Source organism: Megascapheus bottae, chromosome 14, assembly GCF_031878675.1.
Source record: "Megascapheus bottae isolate mThoBot1 chromosome 14, mThoBot2.hap1, whole genome shotgun sequence".
Taxonomy (NCBI): Eukaryota; Metazoa; Chordata; class Mammalia; order Rodentia; family Geomyidae; genus Megascapheus; species Megascapheus bottae.
Window position 1 is genome coordinate 23,636,512 of NC_143522.1, and position 16,942 is coordinate 23,653,453.

Sequence of the window (16,942 nt, forward strand, 5' to 3'; positions counted from 1 at the left end):
AAAAGAATGAGCTAGCCTAAATAAATAATCTAAGCAGGATAACAAGAGCTATTAATAAATTTTATTTGTGAAATTGAACCTAAGGGGCTAAGCCATGCCTGTAATCCCAATAAGTGAGGACAGAGGATAGGACTGTAGCTACAGGCTAGCTCAAGCAAAATGTTGGCAAAGCCGTATGTTAACAATCAAGCCAGGTATGGTAGGACAGCCTAACTATGCAGCAGGTGGAGGAAAGAAGTTCATAGTCTGAGGTCATGCTGGGCAAACACATAAGCCTCTATCTGAAAAAAAAAAAATTAAAACCAAAAAAAGCTGAGGATCTGGCTCAAGCAGTAGAGTGCTTGCTTAGCAAAGGGCTTAGTTCAAATCTTGGTAACACATATCCACATACACAAATTAACATAAGCCATTTCACACAGAGAAGAATGTACAATAAAAAATTAGATAATAGGGGTCAGGAATGTAGCCTAGTGGTAGAGTGCTTGCCTAGCATGCAGAAGCCCTGGGTTCAATTCCTCAGTACCACATACACAGAAAAGACCAGAAATGGCAAAAAAAAAAAAAAAAAAAAATGACGAGTATTAAAAGTATGTGGAGAAACTGAAATCCTTACTGCTGGGAGGAATGTAAAATGGTGCAGCCACTTCAAGAAAAGGTCTGGTATGTTTCACAAAGTTAAATATAGCCAAGTTCGGGCACTGGTGGCTCACATCTATAACCCTAGATACTAAGGAGGCTGAGATCTGAGGTTCCTACTTCAAAGTCAGCCCAGGCATGAAAATCCCTTGAGACTCTTATCACCAATGAGCCACCAGAAAACCAGAAGTGGTGCCTAGGTACAGAGTTCAAGCCACAAGACCAATAAAAATAAATAAGCTAAATAAACAAACAAATAAATAGAAACCATGCAAATAAAAGTCTGAAAATAAAATAAAATTTGCCCTGAAACTTTCTTTCAAAGATGTTAGGAACACAAATTTCAAGGGAACTGACTCACAAAGGTCTGGACTCTTTTTTTTTTTTTGCTAGTCCTGGGCTTGAACTCAGGGTTTGAGCACTGTCCCTGGAATTTCTCAAGGCTAGAGCTCTGCCACTTGAGCCTCAGCACCACTTCCAGCTTTTTGTCTATGTATGTGGTACCAAAGAGTTAAACCCAGGTCTTCGTGCATGCTAAGCAAGCACTCTTAACACTAGGCCAAACTCCCAGCCCCCAGGTCTGGACTCTTTCCCCTACAAGCAGATACTGCCTTTGAAGTAGGAAACGAAGGTAAGGATGAATGACATTTTTTGATATTATTTTAAAGCATTATTTCTTAGAGATAGGGTGGGGTGGAGCCAGTTTCTATTTTTAAACAAATACACCTTTACAAAAGATCCAAAGGTGAGAATGCAGGGCAAATTCTCCAAGTTGACAACCATAATCAACTCTTCTGATATCAAAGTGTCTACCTAACAGGAATTATGGCAGGACTTACTCACTGGTTACTATGTAAGTTGGAACCATACTATATGTTAAACTACTCAGAGAAGTTATGAAGCTTTATATGACAGCATTAGGCAGTAGAGCTCATTAACTGACTGACCTGAAGACGATCTACACATGAAAACTTCAATATATGTGTATAAGGTAAAGCAAGGGACAGGATTGTGGAAACTAGGCTGAATATTTTCTCCTACTATAAGGTTTGGCTCTCAGAAGGTATTAGCAGATATCTTTCAAGGTACATTTGCAACCCGCCCCACCTACTATGGCCAGCTGAGGAATTTAAGTACAATGGGGAAGAAAAAGGATGTATTCCCTGAGGTTTTCCCCATCCTTCCATAGAAAGAAACCTGGGGCTGCTGAAGTTGGCAAGATTTCAGGGCCCCCTCTCTTTAAGACTACTGAGGAAAGGAAAAGGAGCAAAGCCAGCTGTCATAGTTGTGATTGCAGAGCAGCACATTCCAGGGACCAGGCTGCAGAGACAGGTACACATCTGTCAACACATAGATGGCAGGGCCCAGTGCAAACTGAACATGTGCAGAACCTGGTTAATGAATTTTTGTGAATCCTACAACGATGACAACAGAGCATGACAGACATATGGACTTCTCTAAGTGTGGGAGCCTCCACAACAGCCTGGGCTCCTGAACAGTAGAAATGGAAGTAGATCATCTTGAAGAAACAGAATTTTCTCAAAAGCAGAAAAGCAAGGTTACCTAATGCACCCAGAAACCACCAGTATTACCATTTTGGCTATATAGCCCGGAGATTTTTCTATATACATAATATATTGATATTTATTCATATAATTACTTATGAAAATGACACAGTATAGAGGCTCTTCTGAGAAACTTATTACTCGCTGGAGAGCTTTTTAAAATGTTCCTAAAGATAGTTCGTTTAAATTTTAACTTACAGATAACAGAACATACATAAATCCAAGTTCCATTTTGCCAAACATGTAGTGTGGGATTTCTGAGGAGCCCTGAATTGTTCATTATTATGAATGATGAGCACTGAAGAGCACCAGCATTAAGTGAAGAATGAACAAGTCAAAAACATAAAACATTTAACAAGAGTACTTGGCATATAATAAGCTCCTATAAATATTAATATTTTTTGCCAGTCCTGAGGCTTGAATTCAGGGCCTGAGAACTGTCCTTGGGCTTTTTTTCTTTTTTTGTGGGTCATGGGGCTTAAACTCTGGGCCTGGTCACTGTCCCTGAGCTTTTCAGATCAAGGCTTCCAGCCTACCCTTGAGCCACAGCCCATAATCCCATTTTCTAGAGGTTAACTGGAGATAAGAGTCTCCAGTGGCTTTAAACTGCGATCCTTAGATCTCAGCCTCCTGAGTAGCTAGGATTACAGGCGTGAGCCACCGCATCAGGCTGTCCTTGGGCTTTCTCAAGGCTAAAGCTCTACCATTTGAGCCACAGCACCATTTCCAGTTTTTTCTATGCATGTGGTACCAAGGATTCTAATCTGGGTCTTAATGCATGCTAGGCGAGCACTCTACCACCAGGCTAGACTCCCTATCAACATTAATAACTTTAAAATGATTGTGTCCTGTATGAAGGTATACTCATTTACATTCCAAACATCAGAGTAGATTTATTGTTGAGACAAGGCCCAATACATAGCCCCCATATTAACTTCAAACTCATAATCTTCCTGCCTTAGCCTCTGGAGTGCTGGACTTCAGTGTATGTCACCATGTACATACAACATGAGATTTTTTTAATGTTTGCCTTTGTATTGCTTTTGATCATGTTCTTGTATCATTTTCCTATTGGATTCCTTATGCTTCTAAATTTTTTCATTGACTTCTGTATTGAGGATACCAATCCTGAGTCATAGGAGTAACAAGTTCTCATTTTGACTTACCTCCTGTTCCTAGGACCTTTAGGAGCTCAAAATTTTCAATCCCCACCTTCTCTGCATATCCTGTCAAGTTTGCTAGAGAAAGAAAGAGAAAGAGCATAAGAAATAATAAAGGACATCATCAACAGAAAGGGTCTGTGAGGGCTTCTTACTTATTTTGCTAGACTAGGGGCTTGAACTCAGGGTCTGAGCACTATCCTTGGGTTTTCTCAAGGCTAACACTCTACCACTTGAGTCACAGCATCTATTCCAGCTTTTTCTATGTATATGGTACCAAGGAATTAAACCTGGATCTTTGTATAACCTAGGGAAGCACTTTAACCATGAGGCCTAATTCCCAGCCCCAAAGTTTTATTTCTTTAACTGAACATACAACACATTATCATTGCTTGTTCAACGATATAGCTATATTGTGTGAAATTTTAAGTTTTACATTATAATTTTTAGAACTTAGTAAATTTAATTGTCCACATTATGTTTATTAGGCAAAGTATGTGATTACACAGATGAAAGCAAACCAATAGGAATATTGATCATATTTGGGAATAGGAAAATTTTAAAAATTATATTAACAAGAAAGCATATAAAAGCAGAGAGCTATACGGGGTCTTTTATTATTCCATATGAAATTTTGGATTGCCTCTTCTATTTCTTTAAAGAATGACGTTGGGATATTGATGGGTATTGCGTTGAATTTGTACATAGCCCTTGGCAAGATTGTCATTTTCACGATGTTGATTCTTCCAATCCAGGAGCATGGGAGGTTTTACCATTTCCTCAGTTCTGCTTTAATTTTCTTTTTCAGGGTTTTAAAGTTTTCATCAAAAAGGTCCTTTACATTCTTAGTTAAGCTAATTCCTAGGTACTTTATTTTCTTTGAGGCTATTGCAAAAGGAGTTGCTTTCCTGATTGTTGCCTCATTCCTCTCACTGTTGGCGTAGAGGAAGGCAGTTGATTTTTGAGGGTTAATTTTATACCCTGCTACTCTTCCAAAGTTTTGAATCAGCTCAAGGAGCTTGGGAGTAGAGTCTATAGGATTCTTTAAATACAGAATCATGTCATCTGCAAAGAGGGAGAGTTTCACTTCCTCTTTCCCTATTTGGATCCCCTTTATGCTTGCTTCTTGCCTTACTGCGCTGGCTAGGAATTTTAATATTATGTTACGTGAAGTAAGCCAGACTCAAAGGAACTTAGGCTCAATGGTTTTCCTCATTTGTCATAATCAGTAGAAACCTTGGGCTCTCCTAGCAGAGATTTGCAATAGAGCAAAACCTTGATACATAAGGCCATATAGTATGACGCCAAATGAAAGGACCTCTAGGATATAGAAACAAAAGCCATATAATGAGGGATTGTTGTCCTTAATGCACTATGTTATCTCTCATCTCTTTTGCTGTCCATTGGTTATCTCATATTGTTACATTATCTCACTCTGTTATCTGATATATTGGATATATTTGTATTTGGTTATTTGAAATTGGATAGGGAAGGGGGGAAAACAAGATGAGGGGTGGGGGTGGGGGGAGGGTAATGGGGACCAAGACATGCGAAAGGGTATCAATGTATGTGAATTAATGCACCTTCTATCTGGCAAATACCATGTAACCCTTCTATTAATTATAATAAAAAATATATGAAAAAAAAGCAGATAGCAAGGCTGGGAGTATAGCTTAGTAGTAAAAGATGTTCTTAGTAATAAGCACAAGGCTCTAAGTAGGGTCTCCAATGCCAGAGAAGGGGAAAAAAGCAAATACTAAATACATTATATTGAATCTTCAGTAATGAAAACCATTTAAGTATGTGGTCTAGATGCCTAAATAGCTTCATTTCTATGCTATTATTTTATCACTATGATTAAAGCCTTGAGCATGAAAATCTAAAAATATACTTCACCTCTCTTAATTAAACTGTTAACCTAAGAACAAGAGCTCAAACTTACTAACAACACTAACACTTATTAGAATAAGACTTAAATATTTACACATATTGTTTTACCCCTTCCCAAAGGTGAAATAAACATCACCGATTGCAGAAAAATATTCTGCCTGAGTCACCCACATGCCTTAATAAAGTTAAAATAGTTTGAGCAAAATATATGGAGCTACTTTCCTGCGTAGGAACAAGGCTGCCAAAACAGGTCTGTTTTGGGACACAGTTAAGAGTTATCCATTGCCTTTCTTAATACTCAAAAGAAGACAGTACTTTATTGTGATTGTAGAAGGGCAAAATGTTTATTCCTTTTCCTATTTTAGGAATTCTCCGGCTTAACTCATTTCTAGTTCTCCCAAAGGTTAGAGAGGTTACTGATCTAACCATTTAAGACTCCCAAATTCTGAATGGGCAGTTTCTAGTAAATGAATTTGTTGATGTTGTGGTTTGTTAAGTTTCTGCTTCTTATTTCTGACAGGTCCTCACTCTCGAAGGTGTACTGGCCATTTGTTTGCACTTCTTTCTCCAATATAGAGTAGTTAGTGGTTCTTAGGACTTGGTGCTATGGTCTCAATATTTATGCTCCCCATTTGAAAGTTGACATTCTAATTCCAATGTGCTGGTATCTGGAAAGGAGACCTTCAAAAGGTGGGTGGCTCATAAGAATGGAGTCTTCATGATGTGTTAGTGACAGGAGAGAACATGCTTGCTTACACTCTCTGCTTCCTTTGTAGGAAATAACAATGACATACATCTGCAAACCAGGAACAGGCCCTCACCAGAGACTGGAGCTGCCAGCACTTTGATCTTGGATTCCTAGCCTCCAGAACTATGACACATGCTATTTGTACCACCTAGTATATGGTGTTCTTCTCATAGAAGTCTGAACCAAGAATGCTGGTATTTACTCACTGGTTTAGTATTCTTAACCATCTAGATCTCATGGCTGAACATGCTGTCCCCAAGATTATTAGATGGGACTAGGACCAAAGTAGAGACCCCAGTTAGGGTGTAAATCGCACTACACCAATATAGCTTACACAGAATTCTATAGTGGAGTGTTGGATGTATGATGTACACCCACGGTAGCTACTTTTTTTTTTTTTTGCCAGTCCTGGGAGTTGAACTCAGGGCCTGGGCACTGTCCTTGGGTTTTTTCAAAGGTAGTACTCTACCACTTGAGCCACAGCTCCACTTTTTTTTTTTTTCTGTGTATATGATACCTTCAAACCCAGGGCTTCATGCATGCTAGGCAAGCACTCTACTACTAGGCCATACTCCCAGCCCAGCTACTATTCATACAGATTCCTCTTATCTCCTAGAAGAGGCCCAGCAGAGGAGAATATCAGCATTTCGGAGTTTCATGTTTCAACAGCATAATAGCACCAAACCTCACGTGCCTCTAAATCGTAACTAAAAGAATTAACTCCTTCCCACAGAAACAATCCTTAAAAAAAAAAAAAGAAATTAACTCCTTCCACAAATGTAAAAAATAAGGAGTATCAACAAACATTAAAATTTTAAACTGCAATGGAAGAAGTGACAATGATCAAGATGCATTATACCCATAATCTAACTTGTTGAACTGAAAGCCATTTGTACAACTATTTAAAGATAATAATCGTAAAAAAAAAAAACCCAAAGAACTGAAACTGGAGTGAGTCAGCTGATAACCAGCAGTGTGATCATATCAGGGCTTCATGGCTTGCCTCTATTCTGATGGTTACACCAGATAAGTAGCTAAATATTAGCAAACTGAACAAAAGCATGAATTTTTCATGCTTATTTCTCTTTTTAATTACGTCAGTCTTGTCAAAAGCTTTATAGTTGTTTTCTGTTTAGACAAATGAATTATAAGACAGGGAAGGAGGGAGGGAGGGAGGAGATGTTTCATACAATTGATTTATACCTTAGCTGCCCAGGAAGCTAAGACCTGAAAATCACTGTTTGAAGCCAGCTTGGGCAGAAAAGTCCGTAAGATTCTATCTCCCATTCATTTACCAGGAAAAAAGGTGAACTGGAGGTGTGGCTCTAGTACCAGTTAAGTTTAAATCGTAGTAACAGCAAAAACAGTAATCCTTGCACCATGACCGAATAACCTCACCTGCTTCTATACTTAATATATACTAATAATGATATATATCATTATGACATATATCATCATTATGAAAAATATGACGTGTTATTTTTCAGAATTTTATTATGGCATAAACCATATAAAATTCAACAGGTCAATTATTTGAAGTATACAATTTTCTGTTATTAAATGCATTCGTAAAGTTATACAACCATCATCAGCTTGCATCTACTTAACTTTCCATACTGTAGAACTGAAACCTAACCATTAAACTGAAACTTCCTACTCACTTTCCCTTGGCCCAACCCCGGACAACAAATATTCTACTTTCTGTCTCTATGACACTGATTACTCTTAAGTAAAAGGGAAATAAATCATACAACATTGTAGCTAGTTTATCTCACTTAGCATGAGTTTCCTCTACACTGAAGCATGTGTCAGAATTTTCTCCCTTTTCAAAGATGAGTAATATTCTACTGTGCATCAATACTATGTTTTACTTATTATTCATCTGTCAGACACTTAATTTGTTTCCACATTTTCACTATTATGAATAATGCTGTGATGATTAGAGTTACATAATTATTTCTTCAAGACCTTGCTCTCCTTACAAAAACTGAAATGTTATGATAAATGGAATTACTGGATCAAATAGTAATTCTGATTTTTATTTTTTGAAGAACTATCCTTCAGAAAGGTGGTTATATACCATATTTTATTGCTACCAACATTGCCTAGGAGCTTTCTTTCTCTATATTCTTGCCAACAGTTGATTATGTATTTTTTTATCCTGATGGGTATGAGGAAGCAATGGTATATGGGTACTATTGGTAGGAAAAATGTAACATACATTTATTTAACACAACTTGTGACAAACACTAAGCAAAACTGAGTGAGAAGCTTTTTCCTCCTCTTGTTCCACTATAATTAAATATTTCTTGCAAGAATTGGGCACCTCACATCATATGTATTAATTTTATCCTTTCACAGGCAGCAATTCACCATTTTCTTTCAGCTCCTTAATAATATCTAATCCTCCAACATGGTATAGTTTTACAATAAGAAGTTTAAGCTACAAGTTGCTTTTTTCCCAGATTTCAATAACTTTATGATTTTTCTCCAGTATAAAATAATTCAGGTTCACTGTTTAACAAAAAGATAATAGAATAGAATAAAATATCCCTTGAAAATTTTCCATAATCTACAATAACAATTCTTAATTTTGGGCATATTCTTCTTGGCACGTTAGCCATAAAACTATGAATGGGTGGGTCTCTCTCTCTCTCTCTCTCTCTCTCTCTCTCTCTCTCTCTCTCTCTCTCTCTCTCTCACACACACACACACACACACACACAAAGAAAACCTGTTAGTCCCTTCTATTCTGTGAGCACACAGGGACACAGGGCCATCTAAGAAGCAGAGAGCCCTCACAGCACCCAATCTGCTAGAACCTTGATGTTATTTTCCAGTCTCCAAATGTGAGATGTAAATGTCTGCTTTTTATAATGCAACCAGTTTAATGTCTTTTATTGTAATGCCCCTAAGAAAAGCAAGTCTGGTGAATGATAATGTTACTGACTGAATAAGGAAGTCAAAGGGGGAAGTTTCAACAGATTTTGAAGCGATGGCAGACATGTCAAAAGGCTAATGGGAAGATTCAGATAAAGAACTAAAGTTCTGAACAGACATCATGTCCAAAGATAGGATAAAAGCTATTGCCTAGAGTTAGGAAGCAAAAAGAAAGAGTGAAACAGTAGATTGGAAATCCATGCACCGGTGTTATGAGAAATTGAAAGAGAAGCACAGTAAAGTGAATGCAAGAGACATAAGAGTATTACTAGGACTACTTTATGCAGATGAACAGTGAAATAAGTGTTGAATAAAGTGTTATTTGAACTTACGGTCTAGCAATATGAAATAGCTTGTAATTTGAAAATCTACAAGAAGAATGTGCTGACTCAATTAATAGTCAGGGCAAATAGAAGGAATTTGTATTGTCTAAATTGTGGGAATTCTGTTCTAAAAAGTACAGAAAGTTCTCAGGTCTTAAAATTTTCCTTAAAATTAAAACTTGGTATCAATTTAAAAAAAAAAAGAAAGAAAAAGAGGTAGAGAAGTAGTTAGAAGATTAACTAGTTGAATCCAGGAAAAGCCAGGATGTAATACAAAGAGCTCTGATGAAGTCAGTGTGGCAGCAGGTGGAAATGAAACCAGGCTGAAATACCCTAACCCTGAGCCAGCTCAATGATTTTTTTTTGTTAGGAACTGTTAATAGTGAGAGGACAAAAGGAAGAGCCACTTTCCTACATTCTTTTATACATTCTTTTAATATAGAAAGGTAGATTGGTTTTGAAAATAAAACAGTCAACTGGACACCGGTGGCTCATGCCTATAATCTCAGCTACTCAGGAGGCTGAGATCTGAGGATCACAGTTCAAAGCCAGCCCACGCACAAAAGTCCATGAGAGTCTTACTCCATTTAACCACCAGAAAACCGGAAGTGGCGCTGTGGCTCAAGGGGTAGGGTGGTAGCCTTGTGCTCAAGAGCTCAGGGCTCAGGCCCAGAGTTCAAACCCCACAACCAACAATAAAATAAAATAATAAAAAAAAAAAACAGTCAAAAAAGAGGCAATGACACTCTAATAGGGATCTAGCTGCCAACAATAAAAATCCAAGCTCCTCGGGGCCGGGAGTTTGGCCTAGTGGTAGAGTGCCTGCCTAGCATGCACGACGACCCAGGTTCAATTCCTCGGTACCACATAGAAAAAGCCAGAAGTGGTGCGGTGGCTCAGGGTAGAACACTAGCCTTGAGGAAAGTCCAAGGACAGTGCTCAGGTCCTGAACTCACGCCCAGGACTGGCAAAAAAAAAAAAAAAAAAAAAATCCAAGCTCCAAATTAAATGTCCAAGAATAAAAAATGCTTGAACATCAAGTATCAACCCCAAGCCTAACACAGGTCAAGATAAAAGGCTGGAAATGGAAAAACAATACCCTAACCCCTCTATACATCATCCTGATAAGAAATAAGATTTTTTAAAATGCTGACCTTTATACAATTAACATATATTAATAAAAAGAAACATGGGCCTTTCTACAATAGTGTACATAAATACAGGCAATTCTCTTCAAGGAATAATGATACAAAACAAAGTAAGGTAAGAAAAATAGGTAGGAATCCTATAAAATATTTTCCCAATATAGATGGGGAAAAAGGCCCAGGGGCAAAGCAAAAATGGAGGTTTATTGGGAAAATCTGCATTACTTATTAGGACCTACCAATTTAAATATTAATCTTATCCAACAAGCCTTATAGAAATACTCATAAAATTTTCTGACTAAGTACTTAGGCACTCAGATCCAGAAAAGTAAGTAACAGAATAATAGATGTGTGTATGTGTATAAGTTTGATAAGACAAGAAAAATAAATGTGACAGAATATTAAATGGGGAAATGAATAAAGGGTTCATACTGTTATGAATAACCAAAAAGTTTATGAATGTGAATATCTATTATTTTTGCAACTTTGATTTTTAAATCATTGTAAGATCAAATTCTAAATCTAAATTAACTATACTATCAATGTTCTTACAGACTCAAAAGATCTGTGAGTTTTTATATGGTAGTATAGTTTTTCTAATATCCCATGGGAAAATGGAAGCATTTGTCACTTAGGTTAATTTCATAGCTTCACAACACTTTGTCTAAAATGAGAAAAGGAAAGGATGGTGGCAAACCTCAATGGTGCTGCTAAATCCCTGCTGAGAATCCCTTAGCTTGTTTCTTCTAAATCATCAGAGCCTGAGCATTGCTGTGGCTGAGAAAAACACGTTAAAACTGAAAGGAGAAAAGATAGGTCAAATGAGTTTCTTTGGTCCCCAGTTTTCCTCTCATTAGATTACATAATTATAGAGTTAAAAATTAATGTATTTGAAAAGATTCTTTTAAAATGAGTTGGCAGTAGCCCTGTGAAAATGGAGGGTGGTAATTACAAATTATTTCAAACTAATATGTGATTTGAAGCTGCTACATTTAAGTGCCAATAGAAATCAAATTGGCACTCTTACTGGCACGTGGTCTGGAAGATAGAAAACGAACGGTTATTAATGAAACACTTTCTCACAACAGAATTAATTGCAGAAAATGATGACAGAATCACAATGGGAAAATTGGGTTATGACCTGGGAGGAACACAGAGTTACTGTATCTTTTTTTTTTTACATTGGACTAAAATCTGATCCTTGGGAACATTATTTTGGACTATGACAAACTTTTCTATCTTGCATGAAAAGTAGAATTCAAAACACATTAACAAGCTGGGCATGGAGGCTCATGCCTGTAATCCTAGCTAATCTGGAGGCTAAGATCTGAGGATCACTGTTCAAAGCCAGCCTGAGCACTAAAGACCTTGAGACTCATCTCTAACTACTAGAAAACCAGAAGTGGTACTGTGGCTTACGAGATAGAGTGGTAGCCTTGAGCTGAAGAGCACAGGGACAATGCCCAGGCCCAGAGTTCAAGACCCATGACCGACAAAAAAAAAGAACATATATACACATACACACACACACACACACACACACACACACACACACACACACTCACACACAAACAAATAATTCTGGTAGCACTTTGGAAGGTAGAAGCAATGCCTTAATGTAATGGTTTGATTTTTTTTTTTAATGATTCACAAGTTATTTAACCTTTACTTGCCAAACTTAGGAGACACACTCCCCTGTCCCCAGTTCTGGGCTTGAGCACAGCGCCTGAGCACTGTCCTTGGGCTTTCTCAAGGCTAGAGCTCTACCAGTTGAGTCAAAGCACTACTTCCAGACTTTTCTATATATGTGGGACCAAGGAACTGAACCAGGTCTTCATGCATACTAGGCAAGCACTCTACCACAAGGCCTACCTCCCAGCCTGAAACAATTCTTTTTGAAAGTCAGAATTATTCCTTTACTCATGGGCTAGAAGATGAATATTGCATTAGCAAGGGCAGAAACAACATTAAGTTCCTGGTACATCTCCATCAGAGGTTGTGGGTGATCAGAGGCTTTGTCTGTACACATTTCCAAAAGGATCTTCCCCCCCAAACCCTGGTCGTATGTACTGAGTGGGTTTTAAATATTCAGTAACTCGTGTCACAAATAGATGTGCTGTCATCTGGCTTTTGTTTTTTTTCACTTATAAAACACAACAGTAGTTTTAGTCATAAAAGTTATTGGCTGCATAGCCCCTAACAAGTCAACCAGGTCCTTGGTAATTGTGAAACCAGGTACTGACTTTTCCTCTTTAGCTGTGGGAGTCTTAGCATATTCTTTCAATAGAAGGCTATTTGTCTATATAGAAAATTTACTGCTTACTGAGGCCTCTTTTCTTAATGCTCTTAGTCAGGTCTTCTGAGTGATTGCTGCATTTATTATTATTATTATTATTATTATTATTATTAAATGGGGTTACAGTTACATTCATGAGGTAGTGAGTACATTACTTCTTGCACAGTTTTCCAGAGTAGTTAAAGAAGTTTACATTCCCACCAACAGTGTAATAGTGATCCTTTCTGGCCACATCCCTGCCAGCATCTGTTGTTATTAGATTTCTTGATAACGACCATTCTGATGGGTAGAATCTCAAAGTTGTTTTGACTTGCATTTCTTTTATGGCCAGAGATATCGAGCATTTCTTCATGTATCTATTGGCGATTTTTATTGTCTCTTCAAAGAAGTCTGTAAGTCTTTAGTCCACCTTTTAATCGGACAGTTGTCCTTTGCAGATTTAGTTTTTTGGCAGATTTTGTGTTTGTGAGAGATTTAGTTTTTTGAGCTGTAGGTATAGTTTAGATATGAAGCCCTTGTCTGTTATATGGCCAGTGAAGATCTTCTTCCACTCTGTGGGTTTTCTATTTATCTTGCTGGCTATGTCCTTTGCTTTACAGAAGCTCTGTAGTTTAATGTAGTCCCACTTGTCCAGTAAGGCATGATTTTTATTATAAATGAAAGTCTAACTTAAGAAGGAATGTAGCTGACAGAAAATAAGGTTGGATCTGCTCTTTCATATCCATAGATCCAGTTTGCAGCATAATTGTCTCTGACCTACCTATGAGATAGTTAACAAATTATAAACAAACATTAAGGGAATCCAATTTTTTTTTGCTGGTCTTGGGGCTTGGTCTCAGGGCCTGGGCACTGTTCCTGAGCTTCTAGCACTCTACCAACTTGGACCACAGCACCACTTCTAGATTTTTCTGTCTATGTGATACTGAGGAATCTAAATCAGTGCTTCATGTATGCTATGCAAGCATTCTACCACTAAGTCACATTCCCAGCCCAGGAACTGATTTTTTTAAAGAAAACTTTAAAATTGCTAGACTGCTCACTAAATTATCTTTTTCTCCATATTCTTATGAATATTAAGTTCATTCATAAGGGGTTAGGTTGGGAGTGATGGGGGAGAAAAACGAAAGATTTTAATCAGACTAAGGTAGTCTTAGTCTACTAAGGTAGCCATGAGAAAGGAGTTGAGCTGGAAGACAAGAGAATGACGCACAGGGTAATAGAGCAATCAAGGCCTGAAATCAGTTCTTTCCTGAGTTGTTTCCAGCCTCATTTCTTGCTGTGGCTTCTTCTTTCTCCTTTCTTCCCATGAACTGCAGTACAGGTCTGCACTAAGTGAATGCCCATCCCCTAATCTTTGTTGCCAACCAGTTTTTGTATGCTGTTGTTTCTGCCTTGTAGGCGTTTTTTTCTTCTAATTTTTAGTCTATCAGCTGCCAGACTTCCTCAAACTTCAAGATGCTCTCCTGTGCCCTCTGGCACTCTGTACCTTGGATCTCTCTAGTTGTGCTTGAACTTCAGACCCTATCCCTTGCCAGAGTGTCTCTTTTACACCCTGTAGCCTGACATCAGGGTGTGTCTGCTCCAGTCTATCTAGTGCCTGGACATGAGTAAATTTTCTGGATGTTTGTTCACTTAGTAAATTGTACAGTTGCATGCAGAATATGACCACTACAGGAAACTCATGAAGAGAGTAAGGAGAAGAAAATATTACCATGGCAGAGAACACCACACAGAATTCCTTTCTTGGAGAACCTGTACTGGGACCACTGCCTTGCTATCAAGCTCACTTCATAACAGGAAGCCCTTGGAATGTAGAGGATAACTGGGCCTGAGAAGTCAGAGGCAGCAGAGGAAAACCAAAGGAAACATGTCATGAGTTTGATCCTAATGGGGAAGGAAAGAGCAAAGGGAAAAATTCAGAGAAAAGATGTAATACCAGGGGAGAAAAGCATCCCCTTTCCCCAGGCTGCATGATATAAGCAGATTCTGTATGTTCCTTCTTCCAACACTCTTGAAGGACTTGTGGTTTCCCAGTGTTTTGCTCCTATCAAGGCCCTCCTCCAAAATCTTTACTTAAGTGTGGAATGCTTTCTATGCCTCTTTGATTTTGGTCTACTTTCCATGGAAAAAGTTAAACATGGACTCGTGGGTTAACTGGATTGTGGCAGCTATGATGGATGTTCACTGTAGCACTAGTTACCATAATTAAGATACAGAATCAGCCCAGATGCCCCTTAATGGAGGAATGGATCAAGAAAATGTAATATAAATACACAATGAAACTGTACTCATCTATTAAAAACAATGATATTGTACCATGCAGAAGGAAGTAGAAAGACTTGGGAAAATTTGTATTAAGTCAAGTAAGCCAGATCCAGAGAAACTAAGGTTGTATGGTTTCCCTCAATTCTGGTAGTCCAGAATGTGCCTACAAATCTGTAAGTAAACACAATGAGTGATAATCAAGCAGTTACAAATGAATTAACTGAAGTATAATAGACTATGGCGAGCTCAAATAGTATAATCCGTTAGAAAGATTAGGTCAAATCCCAACAAAATCAACACCAGGAAAAGGGTACATCAAAAATTCATTGCATATACCACAAAACTAAGAAAAGCAAGGGGTGGGGTGGGGTAAGAACGATGAAATGGTGATGCCCATCAAGATGGATTGTATTCATAAACTGCTTTGTTAAATGCCACCTCCTTTGTACAACTACTTAAACTACTTAAAGCTAGTGAAAAGCCTGGCCTATGGTGCCACTACAGAGCCACTTGAAGCTGTGTCCCTAAGAATTCAAATGCTATACTCCTTTCCTACCACTTTTTTAGATAAATCAATGTCTGAATTGGAAAATGGCTTTTTGGTTTGCAGTGTCAGTGTTCTGCTTCTGTGTGAGACATCTCAAGGAACCAAATTCTTGCTGATTAGACCCCAGGCTAACTGTGTAAGATCCTCCTTGAGCTCTTCACTGCTCAACCTTTTTCTTATACCTTGTCAAGAAAATTGGCTGGATCTAATACTTGTTTGTAGCTTTCTTTCCCTAGTTTTCTTTGGAAAAATGATATTACTCTAGTGTTTCCTTGCTTTTGTATGTTGCTTTGATGAAGTCTGATGTGTGAATTATACTACTATGCATAATTAATTTCATGTTTTTGTCAGAGACTAGGGTGATTTTAAAAAATCTTTAGCCTAATGATATTATTAACACTACATATTAAAGACTAATAGTAATACTAACAATACTGTATATCAGTGTTGGTTGTTAGGGGAGCTGATCAATTCATCCTATCAAATTTCTCCAGTACCTAATAGGGCATTTCAATGCATAGAATCATCTTGTTTAATTTTTGGAACTGCATTTCTTGGACAGTTTTTTTTTCTTCTTTAAGGATTTCTGTGGTACATGAATTACACCTTTTTTACCTTTCTTCATTTAAAACATTTTCCAGCCAAGTGTCAGTAGCTCATGCCTGTTATTCTAGCTACTCAGGAAGCTGAGATCAGAGGATAGCAGTTCAAAACCAGCCTAGATAGTAAAATCTGTGAAAACCTTATATCCAACTAAGTGTACGCATGTGAGTATGCAAGCACGTGCGCGCGTGCGCGCGCGCACACACACACACACACACACACACACACACACAGAAGTGGTGCTATACCTCAAATGGTAGAGTACTTGCCTTGAGCAAAAAAAGCTCAGCAAAAGCAGTGAAGTTCAAGCCCCAGAAATGGCATCAAGCCCCCCGGAAAAAAAAAACCAAAAACAGTAACAATAAACAACAAAAAAATGTTTTCTGAAACCTTTTTTTTTTTTTTTTTGCCAGTCCTAGAGCTTGGGCTCAAGGCCTGAGCACTGTCCTTGGGCTTTCTCAAGGCTAGCGCTCTCCACTTGAGCCTCAACACCACTTCCGGCTTTTTCTATGTGTACTGAGGAATCGGACCTGGGACTTTGTGCATGCTAGGCAAGCATTATACCACTAAGCTAAATTCCTGGCCCTGTATATAATTTTTTAACTTGTTTTTCTGCTTTTCTTCCTTGCCTTTATTATTTATTTGAATGCATTCTTATTTGTTCTTCCTTGGAAACCTAGTAAACACAGCAATCATTTCTAATACCTTTATGTTCCTTCTTCACTTTCATGTTTCCAAAATCCAATACATGATACAAAAGTTTCCTTGTGTGTGTGTGTGTGTGTGTGTGTGTGTGTCGGTTGGGGGTCTTGAACTCTGGGCTT

General features: G+C 38.0%; 1 protein-coding gene across 1 annotated transcript in view; it reads right to left on the reverse strand.

The window, feature by feature from the left end:
• The window catches only part of Rps6ka5 (ribosomal protein S6 kinase A5), a 131,829-nt gene that overhangs the window by 87,527 nt on the left and 27,360 nt on the right, over nt 1–16,942 (reverse strand). Inside the window, exon 2 of the mRNA XM_090344706.1 lies at nt 3,368–3,439. Coding sequence (XP_090200832.1) covers nt 3,368–3,439 — 72 coding nt within the window. The remainder of the gene's footprint in view (nt 1–3,367; nt 3,440–16,942) is intronic.